The sequence below is a fragment of the Ammospiza nelsoni genome, chromosome 2, assembly GCF_027579445.1.
Source record: "Ammospiza nelsoni isolate bAmmNel1 chromosome 2, bAmmNel1.pri, whole genome shotgun sequence".
In the NCBI taxonomy this organism is placed as follows: domain Eukaryota; kingdom Metazoa; phylum Chordata; class Aves; order Passeriformes; family Passerellidae; genus Ammospiza; species Ammospiza nelsoni.
In genome coordinates, this window is record NC_080634.1 from 119,655,458 (window position 1) to 119,680,375 (window position 24,918).

The following is a 24,918-nucleotide window of genomic DNA, read 5'->3' on the forward strand; positions in this document are numbered from 1 at the left end:
GCCTCTCTGCAGTGATCAGCTGCTCTGATCAATAATGTGATATTGATTCCCTGCGCAGGCACTGATTTCACCCCTCCAAGTCTTTATTTCCTCTGCCTTCCCTGGCTGGAGCTGTGACCTCCCCACTGCCCCACAGCCCCCACACCATGTACAGCCCCTTCCCTCCTCCCCCCAGCAGCCCTGGGAATCAATTCCAAGGAAATACTTGTAGATAGAATTTTTTATTTAATTTATTAGGCTTTATTTCAAATCCCAAAGGAGAATATGCCAACATGGGAGTACCGTCAGGACATCAGAGCCCAGAATACAATCTGCTTTCTCTGATTAAAAATCAGATTTCTCTGAATCTGTGTTTAAGGGGAGCTCCAAACCACCTCATCTGCTCGGTGTGTGGGAAACCTGATCCTTTCAGTAAGAACATTTAAATGGTTTCATAACTATATGAAAATACTAAAAGAAAACCACAAGTGTTGAACTGCACAAAACCCCCAATTGTTTTCCAAATGTTCATAATTCCTGGGTGTCCCTCAGTGTTACTGCAGGTGAAAATGCTGGTTCCAGAATAAAGGCACTTCAGAATTCCTGAGGACTGTTTCACAAGCCAAGGACGTGTTTTGTGTCTGGTCTTTCTACTCATGTAAAAAAATAAACCCCTGAATCTGAGGGGAGTTTGTGGGATTCACATGGGAATGCTGCAGACAAAGGGGCAGCAGACACTGAATGCTGCTGGCATCTGCTGGACTTCAGGTTTGGAATTGACAGGGTGTGTCACGGGGCTGGGCCACCATCAAACCAGGCGGCAAATGGAGAAAAATCCAATAACTGGTGTTTGGGGATACAGTTTTTCCTGGTCTGATGAGGTTTTTAGAGTGGAGGGTTCTGCCTTTGTCTGTCTCTTCCATTGCAGTTTCCCTCAGCAGCACTTCCCAGCACAGGGAGGGTCCCTGTTAGGGAACAGCCCCGGTGGCTGGCAAACAGCTGGAGACTCACAGCTGGAGACTCACAGCTGGAGACTCACAGCTGGAGACTCACAGCTGGAGATTCACCACATTCCCCACCTGGCACGAGTGGAAGTTAATCCCAATGCTGGAGACAGCCATGTGACAAAGGCTTGTGCACTTCCCAGACGGATTGTGATTTTGCATGGAAGGGTCTCCAGTGTTGTCTCCAGCCCACCCCAGGGCTGCTCAGACCCACCTGGCTGCACTGGGGTTGTCAGGAACGCGACTGAGAGAACCAAACTGTTGGCCAAGGAAGCGATTAAAATGAGGAAGCACTTACAGGAGCCGTTGCTGCACCCTCTGGGAACGGCCCCCAAATTCCCACTGGTGGCTTTCCTGGGATTTGAACCGTGTGAGGCAGAGGTGAGGGGCAGAGCCCGTGCCAGGCCCTGCTGAGCCCGTGCCAGGCCCTGCTGAGCCCATGCCAGGCCCGGCTCTATTTCCAGTAGATCTTGCCCGCCTCGCCCACGCGCACGGCGCCGCTGGCCACCAGCTGCAGCGCGGCGGGGAAGGCGCGGTGCTCGGCCTCCTTCACCCGCTCGGCCAGCGTGGCCTCCGTGTCCCCCAGCTTCACCGGCACCGCCTCCTGGAAGATGATGGCGCCAGCGTCCACCTCCTCCTGCAGCAGACGCGGCAAGGTCAGGCTGGCACAGAGGGGAGGCCTGGGGTGCCTTGGGGAGCTGGCAGGAACTGGGGTTTGGGCTGGTGGGACGGGGAGAGCAGGGGCTGGGGCTGGCTGTGCTCTGGGGAGGGTTCGGAGAGAGCAGGAGGGAGGCAGAACAGCAGGGAGCAACAATTCTATCCCAGAAAAGCCCAGGGACAGCAGGGGCTGGGCCGGCAGGACATTCTGTGCAGTCCTTGCCTCATTCCCCCTCTGACTGAGCCAGGACAGATCTTCCCTGGAACGCTGCTGGGGCAGATCCCTGCAGGGCAGGGGCTGTTCCTCAGCAGCTGCCACACAGAGAAACCCCAAGTCATGGCATAGAGAGAAGAATGCAGTTTTCCCTTCTATTGGCAAAAGTGATTCCACTCTCTTTTTCCAAGGGAAAGCAAAAATGCTGAGACAGATTCCAGCAGCAGAGGGAGAGGGGAGCCAGAGGAGAGACCTTTGAACCCTGAGAAGTGACCAAAAGGGAACCAACAATCCCTGGCCTGACAAAGTATGGCTCTGAAGCTGAGAAGTCTCTGCTCTTTCTTCACTTAGGGTCTGACCAGCATAAATTGTCAAGTTTTGCTCTGTTCCCACAAACATCTAATCACTCCTTTAAAAATCTTTTGCCATTTCCAGGGGGGTTTTGTTTGTTTGTTTCTATTTTTTCTTTTTCTTGAAAGCAAGAAACAAAGCAGATTGTAGGACAAAACCCAGGAAGTTTGGGCCATGTTTAACAGAGCTTTGGCTTAGCCAAGGCCTTACATAAACTATTCCCCCTCTCCAGTGGGGGGAATAGTGGGATGCTTAGGGAAGAAGTTCCCTTAGGGAAAGCCTAAACTCCTGGACAAATTATCCATTTCCATTCCTTCTCCAGAGCCAGCAAACCACAGCACTGTGTGGCCACAATAAAATCTCCACCTCCTTTGGATACAAAGTTCTGAACACAGAGGGCAGGAGATCAAACACGAGGGTTTGGGGTGCTCCCAGCAGGCTCTGAGGTGAGAATGTTCAAAGAGGAGGATTGCAGAGGGGCAGGAGGTGCAGATGTTCAAAAGGGAGGATACAGAGCTGCAGATGTTCACAGGGGAGGATGCAGAGGGGCAGATGTTCAAAGTGAAGGATTTCAGAGGTGCAGATGTTCACAGGGGGGCATGCAGGGGCAGCAGGGGTACTCACAGCCACGAAGTGCACGGTGCAGCCCGTGACCCTGACCCCGGCCTGCAGCACCAGCTTGTGCGCGTGCGCTCCCTTGAAGGACGGCAGCAGGGACGGGTGGATGTTCAGGATTTTCCCTGGGAAAGCAGAGCTGAGGTTATTGGCTTTCAGCACTTTCAGGCTGCTCAAAGGGCCACAACGAACAGAGGAACAAAATAATTTGTGCAAAGAATTTTTCACAAGTTTTGAAGATGCCAGCAGCCAGCCAGCCCCAAGCGCTGCGGTGTCTGTGTCTGAATTAGCAGAGTGCAGTTACAATGAATGGCTGAACACACCCCCAGGGATTAATAATGCTAACTGGCTGATGTAGCTGTCCCTTCCCTCAGCACCCTGTCCTTCTTTGATCCCAAAATCCCTGGGGCTGGCACAGCCCTGCCAGCCCATGCAGTGCCAGCTGTGCCCACCTTGTGCCCAGCCCAGAGCACTCAGTGCCACCTCCAGGGCACACCTGCAGGGATGGGCACTGCAAAGCTCCCTGGGCAGCCCCTGCCAAGGCCTGAGCTCCCTTTCCATGGGCAAATTGCTGCTGCTGTCCCAGCTGAGCCTGCCCTGGCCCAGCCTGAGGCCGCTCCCTCTGCTCCTGTCCCTGTTCCCTGGAGCAGAGCCCGACCCCCCCGGCTGTGCCCTCCTGGCAGGGACTTGTGCAGAGCCACGAGGGCCCCTGAGCCTCCTTTGCTCCAGGGTTTCTATTACCATTATTTTATTTAATTCTTTCTGTAATCTCCATTCTACTCTTCTCTCTTTCTGGCAGCATCTTGGGGACTCCCTGCCCCTGGAGATCTGGGCAAGTTACAGGAGCAAATGTCTCATCTGATGTCCAGCAGTGTCTCAGATAGAGAGATATTATTTATATCTAAATAAAACCCTTTTTAAGCATCAGCATCTCCCTCCCTGCAGCTTGAACCCAAAAGGTTTCAGGGACAGTGGGCTGGAAACACCTCCCTGCTCCTCTGCCTCCATTTCCCATCAGAATGGGATGTGGGCTCCTGCTTGCTTGGGTTTGTTTGGTTCTGTTTCCACCTGTGCTCTGTTATCACTCACAATTAACACTTTAACCTGTCCTTTGTTAACAGCCATAATTCACACTTCAGGGCTGTTAAGCAAGAAGGAATTTCATAACTCCCACTAGGTGTCCTTTTGACTGAGAGAGAGAAAGCAAAAGGAGCAGCTTTGAGCAAAGCAGCAGCAGGAATTGATTCTTCCTGGATAATTCAGGGGTGTCAGGGGCCAGGACAGGGTCCTGCAGCTGGCCCAGCTCCCTGAGCTGAGCTCAAGGTCTGAGCTCCCATCTCGTGGTCCCAGCTCAGGTTTTCAAGCTCAGTCCAGTTCTGGACATTTAAAAAATGAGTTTAACTCATTTAACTCATTAACTAACTCTTTAGTTTAACTCCTCTGTCTGGAAAAAGTCTTTACTTTTCTCTCACAGTCATGCAGGTAAAGCAAATCCTGCACTGTGCAGGACAAGAGTCAGTGCTCTGTCCCTGAATAAGAAGGCAGTAAAATCCTTTATTTGCACAAGATTCTGCACTAGAGGAAGTTCTGTTCTGTCCTGTACAGAGACTGCCTGCTCCAAAGCCATCCCTTGGAGTGAGAGATTCTGTCTCCTCCTGACACTGCCCCCAGCACAGGCACTTCCATCTCTGGGCCCTGAGTGGAGACAAACAAAAGCAATTCACCTGACTGGCTTCACCTGACAGCTCCAAACCCACAGCAAGGCCTCTCAGGAGTGCCTGCTTTGCTCTACTGATTCTAAAGAGAGGTTTGAAAAGAAGTTCAGGTGTGAAATGTTGCTGGCACACCCAGGGGAACACAAAAGTCACCAAAGAACAGTGAAAGCTGCAAGGCAGAGGCTGACCAGGCTGTGCCTGCTCTGGGCAGCTTTAGGTAACCCTGGCCCAAAGCAGAGCAAGCAGCAGCTGCTCTGTGTGCTCAGGACTCCTGGAAAACACAGGAGGAGAGAAAAGGAACAGCTGGGCAGGGAGAGCAGGCCCTGAAGGTGTCACCAGCCTCTCAGAGAGCTGGAAAACTAAAAGATGAGCAGAGTGGAGACACTGTGAACATCTGAGCAAGCACAGCCTGCATCTGCCTCTGGAACACCCCACGATGGATTCAGGCAGCTCCTGGGACTGGCCAGGGCTTCTTACCCAGAACTGCAAAATGCTGCCCAGCTTGGTGGTTTTACTGCAAAATGCTGCCCAGTTTGGTGGTTTTACTGCAAAATGCTGCCCAGTTTGGTGGTTTTACAAGGACCCAGAGCAGTTCCTCTGTCAGGGGAAGGAATCTCAGTGGCTGGGTGCTTAACTCTGCCAGCACCTCCTGTGTGCAGAGGCACAAAGCCTTCACAGCCTTTTAAAAGATATTTTCTAAGAAATCAAAGACTGCCAGACTTGTGCCTGCCCTTGGCTTCCTTCAGGCTCTGCACAGGTGCACTGCCTTTCCCTCTCATCCTTTCCCTTACAAGATGGGAAGGGTTTCATTTCACAGAATCCCAGGATGGCAGGGTTGGAAGGGAACTTTGAACATCACCATGTTTAATCAGGTGCCCTCTCTCTTTTTCCTGGTGACAACCTCTGCAATGCCCTGGTGCCCATGCACAGCCCCCCAGCTGTGCTCACCTTCCCATTTCTTGACAAAAGGCCCCGAGAGGATGCGCATGAAGCCGGCCAGGCAGATCAGCTCCACCGAGAACTCCTCCAGGACCTTGTCCACGGCGCTGTCGAACTCGGTGCGGCTCTGGTACCTCGTGTGCTCCACCACCTGGGCACCAAAGCACAGACAGGGATGTGCTGGCAATTCCAGCAGGATGAACAGCCCCTCAGTGCCCAGCCGACAGACACAGTGCAGCCTGTGCTCCTCCCCACACACAGGGAGCAGTGGGACAAACACGTTTCGCTTGATAAGCCCACGGCTCTCGATGCTATGGAACACCCTACATGGATTTGGTGATCCAAGGAACACCCTACAAGTGCAGGGCTTTAAGCCATCCTGAAGCCTTCCAAAGATTTCCCCCACTTCAAGGCCTCTGGCAGTCATAAGCAGTTGAATCGTGGCAAAAACTGCACCAGAAAAGCTTGGGAAAAAGGCTGCTCACAAACTCCTAAACCAGCCCCTACCCCATAACGATGGAATCCCAGAATCCCAGACTGGTTTGGGTGGGAAGGGACCTTAAATCCCACCCAGTGCCACCCCCGCCATGGCAGGGACACCTCCCACTGTCCCAGTGTCCAGCCTGGCCTTGGGCACTGCCAGGGGTGCAGGGGCAGCCCCAGCTGCTCTGGGCACCCTGTGCCAGGGCCTGCCCACCCTGCCAGGGAGGAAATTGTTCCTCATAATCTGATCTAAACCTATAATTTTTCAGTTTGAAGCCATTCCCTGGGTGCTGTCCCTGCAGGCCTTGTCCCCAGTCCCTCTGCAGCTCTGCTGGAGCCCTTCAGGCCCTGCCAGGGGCTCTGAGCTCTCCCTTCTCCAGGTGAGCCCCCCCAGCTCTCCCAGCCTGAGCTGTGTGTTTTCCACCCAGGACAGATCCCCTGATTTAAGCAGGATAAGGGACCATTACCTAACTTAGAGCACCCATTCTTCAACAGAAGCCCCTGTCAAAGGTCACCAGAGTCACAGGGGTGGCTTGGGAAAAGCCAGGGCTGCTCAGGTGACGGGGACAGCAGGCACTGGGCACAGAGCCCAGCCCTGGGCTGCACCAGCCTCTGCCCTGTGCCTGTCCCACCCCTCAGTCCACAGCTGAGCCCCCAGGGCCATCAGCTCTCCCACACTGGTTTTTCCCTGATAAAAACCCTGGGGCTGGCACTGGATGGGCGTTCAGGGCCTTTCCCAGCCAGGCCAGTCTGTGATTCTCTGTTTGTTCTTCACATTTCCCCAGTGCCCTTTGTGTCCTCCCAAGGAGGAGCTGCAGCACCAGCACAGATCCCAGCACCAATAAAGGAGCAAAGTCGGGGCCCCAATTTCCCTGGGTCTGTATTCAGCAGGGAACAGTGACTGCAAAAGGTTTCTAAGTGACAACAGGATCATTTCAGATCTGCCACGCAAAGGGAAGGCACACAAAACCCAGGGAAGCTCAGGGAGCCCTGGGAATGATTCCTGGGGAGCCTGAGGCAATACCCAGGGAGGCCCCACTGAGTGTGACCTCTCTATTCCATTCAAATGAACCACCAGGTAATTTTAAAATTAAATTCACATAAAATAGATTGGTACTTCAGTGTCAATGCCCTACAGTTAAGCAACTGACAAAGTTTAAGCTGTAACTGAAAGTTTTGTGCTGGTTTAATGCAATAACTGTCCCCAGAGCATCAGGATTGCTGGCAGAGAAGGAGAAAAGGAAGGATTTTGCTGTCACAAGTTCACAACAGACCAAGAAAGAAAAGCCAACGCTCCCTACCAGCCCATGTGTTACCCCATTAAACTCATCAACACCTTCCTGCTGCAGTCCCAGCCAATGGTTGCTATTACAAAAGGAAATGCTCACCCTTGTAGGAATCCCAGCTCTCTCAGCTTTCCTCAGCCCCTCCACACCAGGTTTGTTGGAGATAACCAGAACTATCTGTGCATAGCTGGTGTCTTTCTTTGTGCTGTTGATGAGGGCTTCCAGGTTTGTGCCTGGGGGACAGAGAATAACTCAGGGATCCTGAGAATAAATAGAGGGAACAGCTGGAAGAGGCTTTAAATAAGCATCACTGAGTGGGAGACCAAACCAAACAGCCCTGATGAAACTTTAATCCTTTTTTAATTGATTTGCTGGGAGCTGATTCAGACAGCTGAAGGCCTTTCCTGGCAGCTGCACTTGGAAACTGTAATTGATAGCACTGGATTGGTGGCCTTAGTGATTGGGAACACTGGAAATAGAATAGATGGAGTTCTACATGGCAAGAAGAACTTCTGCTCTGTCTGTGAAATGATGCTGCTGTTCCTACAGGGCAGAGTGGGAGCCTGAATCTGGACACCTGCAGAGGTTTGGGGATAAACTGAACCCAGTTTGCAGCAGAGGTTAAAAGAGGTTTGTGACTGACATCAATCCAAGCACAACATCTCCCCTGCCTGCTAAAACCTACCAGAGTGCCCATGGAGAACTGCAGGGACTTTAAATGCAAGCTGAATTCCCTTCTGCACAGGCTGCATCCCAGGGCAGCAAAGAGCAGCACTCACCTGTTCCAGAGATGAGGACAGCAACCTTCATTTTGCCTGTCTGGATCTTGCCCTGGATGTGGCTCTGCACACACAGGGACCTGTTTGCTTGCAGGGCCCGATGCAGATTGAGGACTTTAACGCTGTCAGAGCCTGAGCAGGCACACGGAAAAACCCAAAAAACAGCAAAACAAAGTGTCAGTAAAGGGAGAAACAGAGAGAGGAGAAAAGCCCCCATGGAAGAGATTAATGAACTCTAATAATAATAATTGATAATCAGTTCAATACCCCCACAAAAAAGTCAGGGAGGTGCCAGTGCAGAGGTTTTCACCTCATGAAGACTCCCAGACAAGGGAATTTCCCTCTGCTTCTCATTTCTGCTGATTTCCCCCAAGGCAGACCAAGCTGCAGTAACCTTTCTGCAGGGGCACCACTTTGCCGATGATCCAGGCGGTCTCGTGTCCCTGGATGTCCCTGAGCACCTGCTGGGCCATGTCCTTCTGCACCACCAGCACTGCCCCCAGCCCACAGTTGAAGGTCCGAGCCATCTCCTCCTCAGAGAGGTTCCCTTCCTTGTGCAGCCAGCAGAAGATTTCAGGGATCTTCCACGTGAGAGCATCTGAAGGGAATGGGAAATACAGATCAAGAGTGGGAATTGCTGCCAATGGACTACAATTACTGGGGTGTTAAGAGGAAAATCTGTCACAAAAATCCCCCACTGCCCCAGTTCCAACCATGTGAGGATGACTTACAGCAGCACAAAAATGCTTCTGGACAAAGCACTGGAAAGGAATTCCAAGGACAGGAAATTTCTTTCTTGTCCTGTTCTCTTTGAAAATGGTTCTATCCCAGTTTCTACAGATCCATGGAATCACAGAATCGTTTGGGTGGGAAGGGACCTTAAATCCTCATTGCCAGGATCCCACCCAGCCCTGCCCTGTGGCACTGGCAGCCATTCCCTGGGTGCTGTCCCTGCAGGCCTTGTCCCCAGTCCCTCTGCAGCTCTGCTGGAGCCCTTCAGGCCCTGCCAGGGGCTCTGAGCTCTCCCTGCAGCTTCTCCTCCCCAGGTGAGCACCCCCAGCTCTCCCAGCCTGGCCCAGAGCAGAGGTGCACACACACATAAATATTTATCAGTGGACAAGTGGAAAATGATTCATGTGCAGTTCTTGAGTTCAGAACTCCCCATTAATTCCTTGTTTTATTGTACAACCCCGTGAGCTCTCACAACCTGTGCCAGCCTTTTCCCACCTTCCCCAGCAGTGAAACCTTTCCAGCACACCTGAGGGGAGAGTGCTGAGGATTGATGAAGCCAAACAGCAGGAGCTCTCCCTGAGCTCACAGCCACCTCTGAATGCTAATTGAAAACTTCATGAGTATCATTTAATTAGCAATAATTTCGTAGGGAATTGCAAATGGTGCAGCTGACTTGGGAATGCTGGTAAGGCTGTTTTCTTTTTGCAAGTGTCCTATGAAATCCAATCCCAAACACCCCCAGGGGAAGGAATTCAGTGGGGAGCAGTCTTTCCACCACAAAGGAAGCACTGGCTGTTTTGACTGGCTCTGGTTCAGGTACAAGGAAAAACTCAAACATTTCTAGAGAGACATGTCCAGCTCCTACAGCACAGATCAGCTGCTGTGGCCACAGCAAGGCACAGTAAGGTGAGGGTTTTTCCACAGCTCTGCTTCTCTCTCACCTAGAACGACCCCCAGGGAGTCTGGGAGGACCCTGGGGATGTTTTCCAGCAGGCCCCCTCCGGTGATGTGCGCGTAGGCTTTGACGTGGCCCGAGCGCAGCACGGGCAGCAGGGTCTTGCTGTAGAGCTTGGTTGGGGTCAACAGCAGCTCTCCTGCCCAGGGCAGAGGGGAAAGCATGGAGAGAAATGGGAACCAGTACAAAATGGGGGGAATCTCAAAACAGCAGTTTGGATAGTAATGAGCATTGTACTAGAGAGAAACACAAAGTTTTACCTTTTTCATTTTAGCCCACAATTAATTATTTATCCCCCTCCCTTTGTTTCTTCCCTGCACATGTGACTCTCAGGAAAAGAAAAAGATGAAAACATGCTAAAGATGGAATGATTTTCTTTTTTTGGTGCCTGAGAAAGTTTCAAAGGCCCAGTTGGGAGGAAGCTCAGGAGGAAGCAGTACCCAGAGTCTGGTCCCCGGAGACCCCGACGCGGGAGGAGAAATTCAGGGACGACTTCTCCACGATCTTCCTGACGAGGCTGAAGCCGTTGCTGTGGACCCCAGAAGATGCCACCCCAATGACCACGTCCCCCTCAGTGATCCTGTCCAGCTGGGGCAGCATCTGCCCTCTCTCCACGGCCCCCACAGCAAAGCCAGCCAGGTCGTACTCGCCAGGGGGATACATCCCCGGCATCTCGGCCGTTTCTCCTCCTGGGGACCAAAACACAGCAGAGAGGGGCTGAAACAGCCTGGCTTTGATCATGGAATCCCACAATGGCTTGGCTTGGAGGGGATTTTAAAGCTCATCTCATCCCTGGTTTGTGTTGGAAGGGATTTTAGAGCTCATCTCATTGCACCCTGGCAGGGACACCTCCCACTGTCCCAGGCTGCTCCAAGCCCCAGTGCCCAACCTGGCCTTGGGGTCCAGGGGCAGCCCCAGCTGCTCTGGGTAAAATCCTGCCTTTTTCTCTCCTCTTCCCACTTTGCACTCCCTGCCCTGTGCTCCAGCTTCCCCTGCTTTTTCAGTCCTGGTGTTTCAGCTGTATTTAATGAGGGCTGGATCAAATGGAGGATGGAGAACTGCTTGGCCACCCACCACTTAAATCCACAAATAATTGTGCAAAACCAGGCAAGAGATGAGCCCTCACCCCCTCACTGTCAGGGGGCTTATGAGTTAAATTTGTTGAGCTGAAGGTTCAGCTCTTGCAGAAAGGCCTGTGGGGTTTGAAAATCTTGAACTGGAGATAAAATCTTGACATTTTGGTGGTTTCATCACAAGGTTTCACCTAACACAGACCTTGCTGCAGCATGAATGGGGTGATTATATTTGATAAATGCAGAGAACACCTTAAAACAAACATAAAGCTGACCAACAGTTCATGCAGGAAAAAAGTAAACCAGGGCATAAAGAGCCTCTTGTTCAAAGCTTATAAACAGACCCAAAATGACACCCACTGAAAAAGGACTTGTGTTCCTAACTTCCCTAAAATTTGGAAAAAAGGACAGAACCTTTTCTCAACATCTAACTTAAATCTGTACCTAAACCTAATCTAAATTTAACCTAAACTTTTAAAGCACTGTCTCCTTCCACTGTGATTCACATCAAGTTCCCTGAAAGCAAAGACATGGAACATTTTGCTTTTTTACTCCTCCCAGATTCTTCCACAGAGTAGGAAACCAACTGCATTCACACCAACTAAAAGACCTTGCAGAAGGTTTCTCAGATCCTCCTGAGAAGTGTTCCTACCCAAAAGGGCACATCCAGCCTTCCTGCAGGCATCAGCAATTCCTGCAATGACGCCCTGAGCCACGTCCACGTCGAGTTTGCCGCAGGCAAAATAATCCAGGAAGAAGAGGGGCTCAGCCCCCTGGGCCAGGATGTCATTGACACACATGGCCACCAGGTCCTGCCCGATGGTGTCGTGTTTCTGGCACTCCTGAGCAATCTGCAAGACAGGGAGAAGCCTGGGATCAGCTCTGGGCCCCTGGAGCACAGGCAGGGTCTGCAAGGGACTGAAATCAGGAGCAGAGTCTGTGAGCAATGGGCCAAATCTTTGAGGAGCAGCTTTGTTTATTATCCTCTCCTAACTCTCTTCAGGAATTATTCCTGTCTCCACTGGCAAATCCAAAAGGCACTGAGAAGGAAACTGCTGCAAAAGGGTTTCCTTGGAGCTCAAACACAACAGCAAACCTGGGATTAAATGTTTTTCCCCATCAATTAATCTTTTTTGAGGGTGGAGATGCTGCCTTTGTGAAACAAGATTCCTGGTTATAGTCTTAATATTTAAAACCCTGTTATTTTAGGCATCTTATCAACGTCTGATATTTACTGATGATATTATCATATCAACTTCTGATAGTTGATATTATCATATCAGTTGATATTATCAGATATCAGCATATCTGGCTATTTACAGGTATTTAATTCTCTTGCCTGAAGAAAGGCAATTTCAGTTTCCATCCCCTTTTTTAGAAAGACCAATAGGTATTTTTCCAGGACAGCTGCTATTTTGTGACAGAACCTTTTCCCTTCTGTGCTGTTTTTCCTCCTTTGGGTGGATTTCCACCTTACCTTGAGTTTGGTGCCGACGCCGTCGGTTCCAGACACCAGGATGGGATCTCTGTAACCAGCTGCTTTCAGGTCAAAGAGCCCAGCAAAGCCTCCAAGCTCTGCATTGCAGCCTGCCAGCCAGGAAAAGGAGAAACAGCCCAGCTTTACTCCCAGGGGCTTCCCCAGCATCTCCAGCACAAATTCTCTCCAAGGTTTGGCAACACGGCTTTGCTTTGTCACCAGGAAACTTTTCTCTGCCATTTAGAACCTTTTCACTGAGGAGCTCCTAATCTGCTTAGGTTGGCTTTGCCTTTTTAATTCATCATTAGCCTAAGCCTAAAAATCCCCAACTTTGTGACTGAGCAGTCAGTAATTCCTGTAAATGAGAGGTTTCCCCCTTGCACTAAGGTTTCTCTGAAACACAGGAGGAATTGTGGTAAGATGGTTGTACTGGTGTGAAATAATCTATATTTTCCCCTCTATGTATACCTGACTTCATTAGAAGGTTCTCAGTTAATCTGAAATAAAAGGGCCATTCCATAAATGAATATTTTAAATAAATGAATATTTTAAATCTGTCTGAAGAACTACAAGAATTTGCTAGAGCAAGGTGTGCCTGAGCCCCAAACTCAAGGATGAATCAATGCTGGTTCAACTGAGCAAAAGAGGTGGGTTCCACATCTGTCTCAGGAGTTCTACATCTCATAACCTGTCTAAACATTCATCCCCCCAAATGGTGGAGTTCACTGTGCAAGAAATAATAATCCATGGACTCAAACTCAGTTCTTAATGGTGAAATTTTTCCTTGCATTTATCCTTACACAGTGCTGAACTGTGCTCTGTAACACTCCTGGCATTCAGGAGGTGGAGTTTAGAGCCATGTGGGGGTTAAAAGCTGTGCATTTGCAATAAAATCACTGGCATTTGCTTACCACAGGCTTTCTTGTGTCATCTAGAAACAGGCAGGGCACATGAAGATGAGCTTTTTATCAAGATCAACTGGTAAACCTCACTGCCAAGAAGTGACCAGAGCAGGAGCAGAAGGTTCTGGTCTTACCTGACCTGGATGTGGCTGCAGCAAAGGGTTTGATCTTCTGCACCAAAGTGTTCCCTGCTTCAATGTCCACCCCACTGTTCTTGTAGGTCAGGCCTCTGCAAGAGTGGGGAAAAATGGCATGGCAGCTGATTACTGGAGGTATTTCCAAATAATATTTACTTCTGTACATCCCTGGGTGGGTGAACTGTGCAGAATCCCATCCTGCTGCCTGAGGAGGCACTGCCAGGAGCAGCAGGTGGATAATTCCAGAGTTTTGAAGATGGTATCAGAGCATTGGGATCACATAGCCAAATCCCAAAATAAACCCAACAACCAAACCCCTGACAAGGTAAAATAGCAGCACAGATCTGATTTTGCAGGGTTTGAATCCATACAACCCATGGAGTCCCAGCTGTGACTGATCCCCACCTTGTCCCCAGCCCAGAGCTCTGAGTGCCACCTCCAGGCCTTGAGGTGTCAGTGGGAAAGCTCTGAACCAAACCAAACCAAATCTAACCCAACCAATCCAAATCAAACCCAACCAATCCAAACCAAACCAAACCAAACCAAACCAAACCAAACCAAACCAAACCAAACCAAACCAAACCAAACCAAACCCAACCAATCCAAATCAAACCAAACCAATCCAAATCAAACCCAACCAATCCAAATCAAACCAAACCAAACCAAATCAAACCCAACTAATCCAAATCAAACCAAACCAACCCAAACCAAACCAAACCAAATCAAACCCAACCAATCCAAACCAAACCAAACCAAATCAAACCCAACCAATCCAAACCAAACCAACCCAAACCAAACCAAACCAAACCAAACCCAACCAATCCAAACCAAACCAAACCAATCCAAATCAAACCCAACCAATCCAATCCAAACCAAACCAAACCAAACCAATCCAAATCAAACCCAACCAATCCAAATCAAACCAACCCAAACCAATCCAAATCAAACCAAACCAACCCAAACCAAACCAACCCAACCCAACCCAAACCAAACCAACCCAAATCAAACCAAACCAACCCAAACCAAACCAACCCAAACCAACCCAAACCAACCCAAATCAAACCCAACCAAACCAAAGCAAACCAAACCAACCCAACCCAAACCAAACCAAACCAAACCAAACCCAACCAATCTAAATCAAACCAAACCAAACCAAACCAAACCAACCCAAACCAAACCAAGCACAGAAATGCACGGCTGGGTCAGAGCAGGGCTGAGCTGAAGTCACTTTTCCACCCCCAAGGTGAATCAATAACCCCCAGGATCCTTCCAGGCTTTTCCAGCTGCTGCTCTAAGGTTGCCTCTCCTTGTCACTGCAATGATCCCACCTCAGAAGCAGCCATGCCTCTCTTACTTCAATGGGCTTTCAATAAAGAACATAAAATATATTTCCTTCAAAAGACCCAGGCTCCTAAGGCTCAGGAACCTAGAGGAGATGTCTGTGAGCTCTGGGTGGGGTTTATGCAAGATCAACACCCTGGTACAAACTGGTGTCACCTGTGTGTCCCCACAGCTCCCTGGGGACACCGGCTCATGTTTACAGAAGGACCTTTCCATTCTGGGGACAGGGATTTCATGACTTTTCCCTGCAGCAAACACTCAGGCTCGTGCCAGCTGAGCAGTTGTTATTCCCAGGCTGTCAGTGGCATGAACCAGGTGCATCCCTATTTTAGATCCATCCCTGTTTTCTCTCTCCTATGCATGGGATTCAGCCTGAAGTTTCAGTTCTAAGGGTGTTGATTAACAAGGACAAATACAACAAAACAACTGAAACCCATTTAGAATTGACTCAGCTGAACAAAAAAATTCAGTTAATCCACAAAACCCACCTCAGGAACCAGGTCAAGAATTCAGCAAACACTGGAAAAGTCAGAGACAGACACAAATGCCTACATTTGCACTAAATGCAGTAAATATTTTTGTACTCTGCCTATTGAATCTTATTTTAAGATGTGGGAGGTTTTTTTTAGGATCAAAGGTATTTCTCTGGTGAAGATCATTGCTGGAATAGCTGGAATTGATAAAGACTTCAAGTGCCAGAAGAACTGGCCCAGGAGAGCGTTGCCAGGAAAATCCAAAGGTGTCTGCACTCTCAGCACACCCTGCCCAAAAACTGGCAGGAAGACAAGAATCACCACAGGCAGCTGCTCAGGCTGTGAATAAGACTCAGGGAAATATTGGCCTGCAACAACCAGAGATCAAAGTCAGCTCCTTTCAGTCTGAATATGATAAATGTCCACCAGATTTGCACCATATTTTTAGGAGCATTTCAAATTTGTTAAATTTTCTTTTTGCTTTGATCCTTTAAATGAATCTTTAGTTCTTTAAATTTTCTGGAATACTTTTTTTTTAAGCATTCTGGCTGTTTTCCTGAGGTGAAATGCCTCAGGACTGGATCCTGCCAGGCTGCCAAGAGGAGCTGAGTCCTGATTCCAGAGCCGTCCCCCTTCCTCACTGAGTCCAGAGGGGACTCTGGGGCTCGGAGCACCCTGGGAGAGGGGAAGGTGTCCCTGCCATGGATGAGCCTTAAGGTCCTTTCTAAGCCAGCCCAGCCTGGGGTTCTGGGGCTGAAGCACCCTGTGCTGCCTCAGGGCAGTGCCTGCAGCAGCCCCAGGAGCCTCCCTGTGCAGGAGGGATCCTCCAGGCAGCCGTTCCAGGGGCTGGAAGGAATGAACACTGGGAGGGAACTGCTCCCAGAGCCTCCTCTTGCCTCACTGACCTGGTTTTGGGGCTTTTTTCCCTGCTACAAATCCCAATTCCACCCTGTCACGTCAATTTGTCAAGAGATGCAGAGCACTTGAGAGAGAAAGAAGACTAAATACCAACACCCTTGTTCTTTTAGGAAGTTTATTGATGATAATTTTACAAAATGCTAATCAGGATACACTGCCAGCAGCAACAGAACTGTCACTGATGTGTTTCCCAGCCTACAAAAAAACCCCTTGGGAAAAGACACGTTGGGAGCACTTTGGAGCAGAGCAGTTTTTCTTATTAGGTAAAAATGATTTTAAAAACTACAAGAAGCTTTCAGGAACATTAAAGATGCAACAAGACTCCCTACTATTAAAAAAAACCAAACAAACCCACACCCATATGATCTCCAGAGTCTTACAGTAAATACTGAGCCAATTAAAGGGATGAGAATGGAAAGAAGGGATGAATCCTACCCTGGTGTTAGGCAGCTGTGCCAGTAAAATGTAAATCCCAACAAGGTGGGGGGTTCAAGGTGATTTTAACCATTTCTAAAAGCTAAAAAAGAACCAGTAAGCCAGCTTCAACTTTGTTAATATGTAAAATCCCAGAATCTCCTGAGCTGGAAGGGACCCACAGGAATCATGCAGTCCAAGCCCTGACCCTGCACAGACACCCCAAAAACTCCACATGGCAGAGCTGTCCAAACACTCCTGGAGCTCTGGCAGGCTGGGGCTGGGACCACATTTCAAGATATTAAACGATTTTTCATTTCATGATATTACATGATTTTTCATTTCATGATATTGAATATCAGACCTCTGGACAAGACAAATCCAGAGCAAAAGCTGTGATCCAAAACAAACCCAGAGCAAATCTGTGATCCAAAACAAACCCAGAGCAAATCTGTGATCCAAAACAAACCAGATCAAATCTGTGATCCAAAGCCCAAGAAGCAGAAGTTGACCTTCCCTAAACAAGGCCTAACAACTGCAGCAACGCAGATCACTCCTCTGTGCTTGTCACTGTAGTTTAACTCAGATTTAGGAGAGTAAGAACATCAGGCATTTAAAATAATCCTGCCTTGGCTGGTCTTGCTGACGGTGAGCACACGGATGGGTTCGAACTTATTAATATCACCCAGGGATGTGCTTAGATCCTTTTGACCCCCATTACTGCCATGTCAGGGAGTGGGAATATCTACCTGGATTGCCTGAGGAAGGCGATGGCCCGGTGGCCAATGTCCCTCCTGAAGATGGCCCCCTGGAAGTGGATGGCAGCCACCCCCAGGTTGGCCGCCTGCAGCGCCGCGGACAGGTCCTCCTTGATGGCCGTGACCGTGAGCACTCTGCCCCCACTGGTGACCACCCTGCCGTCCTTCAGGGCTGTGCCTGCGTGGAACACCTCCAGCCCCAGCTGCCTGGCCTTGGCAAGCCCTGTGGGTGGGTGACAAACACCAGCTCTTGGTTAGAATGCTCTCAGTGAGAGACCGAACGCTTTCTGTCTGAAAGCCACAGGCAAAGTCAGGGTGATCCTGCTGGGAAATGGGAGTAAATCTGTAAAAAAGGGAATAAATCTGTTAAAAATACCTCTGGAGGAGAGACAAGCCTAGCTGTGTGCTCAGGGATGTGGCACACAACATCTGATTGCAGCTGGGGTTTTATGACTCAGTGACAAACATCAGCACCAACGTGACCCAAAACCCTGATCAGAACCACCTGGCTGCAGCAGGAATTAAATATCAATGCTGTGCCAATATCAAATAACAGCAGCATGGAGAACTGAAAATACACCAGAATAAACTGAGATGTGTGAAAATCCAGCTGCTCTTGCTGACCCAGGACCAGGGTTTCTATGAATCTCAGTTCCAGTTCCTTCATGCAGCAGCAGCAGAGAACAGGGAGAGGCTGGGGGGCAATGAGGCTCCTGCAGCTCCTCTGCTCCATTTACCTGTTATTTCCAAGCCCTTGGGATATGTCCCTGGGTAGCCTTGGCTGGCCATGACCACAGTGACAGCTGCACTGTCCTCTCTCCAGGCTGGCATGGAGCTGGCCAGCCTCCTGCTGAGCACTGCCTGCATCACCTCGTACAGGTCACTCCTGAGCAGGGGCAGAATCACCTGCAGGAACACACAGCAGCAAAGCAAATGGGGTCATTGCCTTCCCTGGCCTTGGAAAGACACCAATGCAGCTGAAAAAGCAGAATTAAATATGCCCACATATTGTGCTTTCACACATCAGGCATGCAGTGGATCATCTGAGAGATAATCTTAGAAATACTCATCCTTGCAGGGAATTTCTGTGGGTAAAGGAATTGCTACATATGGAGAGGAAAGGGTGAGGACAAAGAACCTCATTTGTTCTGAAGAATAGAAATTAAGAGTTTTGTTCCACTTGTCAACAGGGAGCAAGGAAAAATCCAGAATCCATTCCAGAAAAGACAGGGAAGTGCTGAGCTCTTCTCAAGCTGACCTTTGCAAAGCCCAGATTTGAGTCCAGCCTACTGAATCCTCTCTGGAATGGAACAATTTCCTTACAGACCTTCTGCCTTGAACAAACAACCCAAATGTTTTAAATCTTGGTGATTTAAAATTCTGATTATTCACCCCAAATCTGGTTAACAACAGTGGTAGATGGTCATAGATTTTACTCCTCCCATAATGGCAAATTGTACAAAATAACTCACCTGGCACTCTGGGTCACCAAATCTGCAGTTAAACTCCAGAACTTTAGGCCCATCTTTGGTGAGCATTAATCCAGCATAAAGCACACCTGGAACAAAACATGAGACATAAAGATCTCTCAGTAACTCACTTGTTTTGAATCTGTTGGTAACAGGGTGTAAAAGGCTGCCACCTGTGCTCAGTGAATTTGAAAAACGGTAACAATAAATCAGGCAGAAATAGCTGTCACAATTTTACAGCATATTTTGGAACATTTTCCTTTCTGCTCCTCCTCAGTTGAGGAATTATTCCCTGTTCATGACCTCTGCTGATTTCCATGGACCCTGAATCAAGGCTGGTACCAAACCCAGTTCCTCATAAATTAAAGTTGTTTCCCCTTAACCTCCAGTGTGTCAGGATACAAAGAGGAAAAAGCAAAATAAAAGGTTGTTTTCATTATGATTAAAAATCTTAAAGTCTTGTACATACCCACATAGGGGACTCCTTCTTTCCTCATGCCATCAACAGTCTTCTGAAGAACAGTCTCACTGATCTTCTGCAGCAGGTCTTTAGAAATCTGATAAGAAAGGATTGGAAACCAGTGTCTGTAAAAAGGGAGGGCTTGGCTTTGTGTTTTTAAGAGCCAAGCAGAATTCTTGGATGGCCTCTTGCTCACTCCAATGGAAAGCTAAGAATGTTTTTCTCTCTATTTCTGCTCACAGAAGTTCCCTATCAAACAAACCCCCAACTACCTCAAGCCACAACCAAAATTCACCATGAGATTTGTTTGGCACAAAGCAGAACTGTGGCTTTGGGCCCTTGGTTCTGATGAGCAGCATTTCATGTACTTTAAGCCACAGCCAAAATTCACCATGAGCTTTGTCTGGCACAAAGCAAACCTGTGGTTTTAGGCCCTTGGTTCTGATGAGCAGCATTTCATAACTTAAATCCCAATCAGACACCAGGTTGCAGAAATAACACTGCCTGCTTTGGAATTCCAGGTAATTCAGTGGAGATACTCTCTCTTTAGAGAGGTTTTGGAGCTGGGGATTGACTTGGCCATGGCTGCTTTGGGCAGCAATTTCCATCCAGCAGAGCCCATCCCTCCTGCTCCTCTGCTGGAATGAACCATGCCCAAGGCTCAGTGACAGCTGCAGTGAAACATCCCCTCTTCATCAGCCCCTCCTCACCTGAGGAGCTGGGGAATAAGCTCCCATCCCTCCTGTGTTGGGGCCCTCATCTCCATCCATCAGCCTCTTGTGGTCCTGGGCTGGGGGCATGGGGGCGATGGTGACACCGTCACTGAAACACAGGCACTGAAACAAGGACAACAGGTAAAGTTCCTGGCATGGTTACAGTTAAAGTGCAGCTAGAGCTGATTTTCAGTGTGACAAAGGGATATTGAAGAGGATAAACTCTGCCTCCCTGATAAAAGAAATGATGGCGTTCAAAGCATTTGGCTTTTCCTCAGGAAGCTGGGACTCATTTTGTGTGACCTTCCTTCAGAAATCAATAAAACCTAGAAAAATTATACCATCAGCAGTTGCACTGAAAAGAAACACTCAAAAGGTTTAAAAAAAAAAAATAATTAAAATACTGCATGATGGAAATGACTCTTTCCCCTCCAGGAAGGGAGGGGAGGGAGGGAGGGAGGGAGGGAGGGAGGGAGGGAGGGAGGGAGGGAGGGAGGGAGGGAGGGAGGAAGGAAGGAAGGAAGGAAGGAAGGAAGGAAGGAAGGAAGGAAGGAAGGAAGGAAGGAAGGAAGGAAGGAAGGAAGGAAGGAAGGAAGGAAGGAAGGAAGGAAGGAAGGAAGGAAGGAAGGAAGGAAGGAAGGAAGGAAGGAAGGAAGGAAGGAAGGAAGGAAGGAAGGAAGGAAGGAAGGAAGGAAGGAAGGAAGGAAGGAAGGAAGGAAGGAAGGAAGGAAGGAAGGAAGGAAGGAAGGAAGGAAGGAAGGAAGGAAGGAAGGAAGGAAGGAAGGAAGGAAGGAAGGAAGGAAGGAAGGAAGGAAGGAAGGAAGGAAGGAAGGAAGGAAGGAAGGAAGGAAGGAAGGAAGGAAGGAAGGAAGGAAGGAAGGAAGGAAGGAAGGAAGGAAGGAAGGAAGGAAGGAAGGAAGGAAGGAAGGAAGGAAGGAAGGAAGGAAGGAAGGAAGGAAGGAAGGAAGGAAGGAAGGAAGGAAGGAAGGAAGGAAGGAAGGAAGGAAGGAAGGAAGGAAGGAAGGAAGGAAGGAAGGAAGGAAGGAAGGAAGGAAGGAAGGAAGGAAGGAAGGAAGGAAGGAAGGAAGGAAGGAAGGAAGGAAGGAAGGAAGGAAGGAAGGAAGGAAGGAAGGAAGGAAGGAAGGAAGGAAGGAAGGAAGGAAGGAAGGAAGGAAGGAAGGAAGGAAGGAAGGAAGGAAGGAAGGAAGGAAGGAAGGAAGGAAGGAAGGAAGGAAGGAAGGAAGGAAGGAAGGAAGGAAGGAAGGAAGGAAGGAAGGAAGGAAGGAAGGAAGGAAGGAAGGAAGGAAGGAAGGAAGGAAGGAAGGAAGGAAGGAAGGAAGGAAGGAAGGAAGGAAGGAAGGAAGGAAGGAAGGAAGGAAGGAAGGAAGGAAGGAAGGAAGGAAGGAAGGAAGGAAGGAAGGAAGGAAGGAAGGAAGGAAGGAAGGAAGGAAGGAAGGAAGGAAGGAATTACATCCCTTTCAAGACTTCCTTCTCCTTGCTGATAAAGTTATTTACTTGAGAAATATTTATAAATTACTTCTATAGCAGTTGTTTTTATCCACAGTATCTTCAGAATAACAAAGCTGCTGGCATCTTCTGGAACTGGAGGATGTTGTGCACTCATACTGGGACTAATGACAGCAATACTCAAAACCATTTTACAATGCTAATTATAAAACCAGCAAGGATCCAAAATGAGCCACACAGCTGTCTCTAACCAATACAATTTTATTTATAAGCAGGGAATGGTTTTAATTTAACTGATCAAATCCTCCACTCTGTAGGTGAAGGCACTCAGTGAATCCCAAACAATTTAGAACAGGCAGAACCAAAGTGTTACAGTGAGATGCACTTACAGAAATTTCTTCTCCTTCAAGAAGCTCTTCAACAACAACAGTTTCCCCAGCTGTGCCAAAACTCTTATCCTACAGTGAAACAAAATCTCTTTAGTTCTGTTTCAGTTTTAAACTGCTGAAAATGCAACAAGAAATAGGTATTTTTAATACAGCCAAAAATGCAGCACAGGTTTGAGATGATGAATCCATTTCTCCCCCCAGGGATGTCACCAGTAGTGAAATCCCTACTCCTCTCTTTGTCCTTAAATAAATGCAGGGTTTATTAGTGAATATTTTGGAATGACAGAGGGTATTTGTGATTACTGAGCAATTCCTCATGCTCTGCCTTCTGAAATTCACCCCAACACCAGTGACAGCCAAGTCTCCAGTCGGCACTTCCACTGGATAAAAAAATGCAATTTTATCCAACACCTGGGAAGGGAGCAAGATTCTCACATGCCAGTGCAATGTTTGAACCTGACTGCATATTCTGGATAATTAAGAAATTAAGAACAAACAGCCCACACTGCCAAGGTGATTTTGGGGGTCTCTAGAAATCTCTAACTCAGGTTTTTTATAGAAGACATTGGGCCCTGTTCAGACATGAACTGTGCAGTGACCACAGACCCCCAAAATGTGACTGCAGCACCCATGCCCTGACCCCTGAAGCACAAGTGTGTCCCAGAATGTGTCCCATGGATCAGCAGAGCTCCAAGGAATCTCAGGGTGCTGTGCTGCTGACACCAGCTCAGGGCCTGACCTGGGAGCCTCAGCTCTGTGCTCCTCACTGGGCAGATAAAATTACTTCACTTGGCCTCACTTCAAATCTTGATGCTCCAAATACATTTGTGGAATATCCTTCCTCAGTGTGAACTTCACTGGAAATAATCCCAAATAATTTGACTGCACATTGAAGTGCTGTGCTTGGTCCTAATGGGGCTTGTGAAGACCCACCTGAATCACTGAGGAGTTCAGTGTGGGACTGATGGATTGCAGGAGTCTCATAGAGTGAAATAAAAGGAATTGCATATATAAATCAGTGAAATAAGGGTGGGTTTTCATGAAGAATGGTTTTATTTTAGCCTGCAGGAACTGCACCTCAAGCCATGAATAAATCAGCTGCCCAAATAAAAGGGTGAAAGGTTTGATGTCTGACAGCCACGTCTGTCCCTGTTCCATGCAATAAGGAGTATCTGTGATGCTCTGAGGTGGTGAGGAGCTGCTTTGGTGTGAGACATTCCTCCTCACCTGCATGATCTCAGTGACAGCTCTGCAGGCCTCCTCCTTGCTCGAAGCCACGATGACTCCTTTGCCAGCTGCCAGCCCACTGGCTTTGACAACCAAAGCAGGGAAGGTGGCACTGCCAAGGCAAGGACAGACATTCAACACCAACAGCCCTTGCAGGGACATTCTGAACATTTCCAGAGTTGAAAAATCAAAGTGCTTCTCAGTTTTCATGGCAACCTTATTGAGTAACACACAAATCACACCAGGCTCCTCTCATTAGGCTCTGCCTGAGAAAGGTTCCTGCTTCTTTTCCCCACCAGGGAATTCCCTGACTGCCCATTACTGATTTCCATTTGGGAATTTCATCTGGGGTCACATGGCTTGCACTGTGATGAGCAGATCATCAGTTGCTGAGTAATTCTCCAGGTTTTCTTGGTGAAGAAAAGGGATAAGAGGCCAGCACAGATGGCTCTGGGCTGCTCCCTGCCTTTCCCCAGCAGGCAGAGTGACAAAAAAATAACAGCTTGTCCTACATTCTCCTGTGAAGTGAACACTGAACCTGCACTCCATTTCAGAGCAGGAGGAACCATTTTTCTCAGACTTTCTGCAGTTTGAGAGAGTCATGGCAGGTGATCCTTTGAAACCTTTGCAGATTTCTATCCCAAAGGCATGGATACCTGGCAATCATTGGATTGGTTTGGATATTTACAGTGTCAGTAAGAATATTGACCAGAACTGTACCTGTTGATGAAGGCACATGCTGCTTTGGGATCAGTGAAGGATTTCCACCTGGCAGTGGGGATCTCATGACGATCCAGAAAGGCTTTGGTGAAGCTCTTACTGGACTCCAGCTGAGCTGCCTTTGCTGTGGGGCCAAAACACTTGATCCCAGCTGCTGTCAAGTCATCCACAATTCCTAAACACAAAATATGTCATAAATCTCCAGGTGATTTATGGGGGTCAGGCCAGCCAAGCTGCACTGATTCCTTCAGCAGGAATGCCAGGAATAGAAGTAACCTGTGTCTGCAGTGCCTGCTCTGCTCACTGGAGCCAGGAGCAGAAACCCTGCACCACTGCAGCCCCTCAGGATGTGCTGCCTTTGGGAAGGGATGACAATCCCCCCTTGGTTTATAACACCTTTGAGCCAAAAGTCAACATGAGTCTTTGGTGGAGATGCCAAAAGGTTTAAGCAGAAAAACTACCAGCATGTTTATAATTAGGTTTTTTTAGCAAGACTCAGATTATAGTTATTTCAAATCATGAAAACTCCATAGGAAAACCAAAACTGGCTTTCCTGCTCACACACTACCCTTCAGAAATTCCTTTTCACCTCAGCACAACTCTGGATTTCAGGGAAACTCCAGAGGATCTGTTTCCATTCAGACTGGAAACACTGCTGAGTGATGCATATATGAGGACTAAAATTTACTTTTCTTCTAAATGCCGAAGGCTCTGATTTCCAGCTTGTGTCTCTTACCAGCAGCAAGAGGAACCTCAGGACCAACCACCACCAGCCTGATGTCCTGGTCCCTGCAGAAGTGGGCCACAGCAGCGTGGTCACTGACTGGAACAGCTGTTGGGGACACAAACAGGGAAAGATCCCACCAGGGGTGCTCCTCAGGGTGAGGTACCACAGAGCACCCCCAGCCTCCTGTGGGCTGCCAGGGAACCTGGAGGGGTGAGACCCACACTGACACAGACTCACCCAAAGCACAGCCCCAAACCCCAGGCAAAGGCTCTGGCTGCACATCCACTGTCAGAGTCCTAAATCACAGAATCCCAAAATGTCCTGAGCTGCAGGGACCCCCAGGGTGTTGGGGATGAAACAAATGGCTGATGGTAGAATTCCAACATCTTTTTTCTTATTTTATTTCTTTCTGTAGTGCTACCAAAAATTGCACTAAACTGAGCCCTCTGGAAGCAGGGGGAATGAGAATTTTGTTTTCCATTATGTTAAACTTAATTAAGGGCACTGTGCTGTCATTATGGCTGAGGGTATGTGGGCTTGGGCT

The 24,918-nt window shown here is 48.6% G+C and overlaps 1 protein-coding gene across 2 annotated transcripts in view; it reads right to left on the minus strand.

Annotated features, from left to right (window-relative positions):
• Positions 1–1,406: 1,406 nt before the first annotated feature.
• GART (phosphoribosylglycinamide formyltransferase, phosphoribosylglycinamide synthetase, phosphoribosylaminoimidazole synthetase) overlaps positions 1,407–24,918 on the minus strand; it is a 35,399-nt gene continuing 11,887 nt past the window's right edge. For both annotated transcript variants that reach the window (XM_059466576.1, XM_059466577.1), the window contains 20 exons: positions 24,384–24,479; positions 23,648–23,822; positions 22,928–23,039; positions 21,701–21,769; positions 19,842–19,967; positions 19,141–19,228; positions 18,675–18,760; positions 17,940–18,108; positions 17,194–17,425; positions 13,296–13,390; positions 12,260–12,369; positions 11,435–11,633; positions 10,150–10,398; positions 9,696–9,848; positions 8,417–8,620; positions 8,023–8,154; positions 7,346–7,476; positions 5,484–5,625; positions 2,830–2,945; positions 1,407–1,620 (listed from right to left, as the gene is read on the minus strand). In XM_059466576.1, coding sequence (XP_059322559.1) covers positions 1,438–1,620; positions 2,830–2,945; positions 5,484–5,625; positions 7,346–7,476; positions 8,023–8,154; positions 8,417–8,620; positions 9,696–9,848; positions 10,150–10,398; positions 11,435–11,633; positions 12,260–12,369; positions 13,296–13,390; positions 17,194–17,425; positions 17,940–18,108; positions 18,675–18,760; positions 19,141–19,228; positions 19,842–19,967; positions 21,701–21,769; positions 22,928–23,039; positions 23,648–23,822; positions 24,384–24,479 — 2,867 coding nt within the window. In that variant the 3' untranslated portion in view covers positions 1,407–1,437. The remainder of the gene's footprint in view (positions 1,621–2,829; positions 2,946–5,483; positions 5,626–7,345; positions 7,477–8,022; positions 8,155–8,416; positions 8,621–9,695; positions 9,849–10,149; positions 10,399–11,434; positions 11,634–12,259; positions 12,370–13,295; positions 13,391–17,193; positions 17,426–17,939; positions 18,109–18,674; positions 18,761–19,140; positions 19,229–19,841; positions 19,968–21,700; positions 21,770–22,927; positions 23,040–23,647; positions 23,823–24,383; positions 24,480–24,918) is intronic.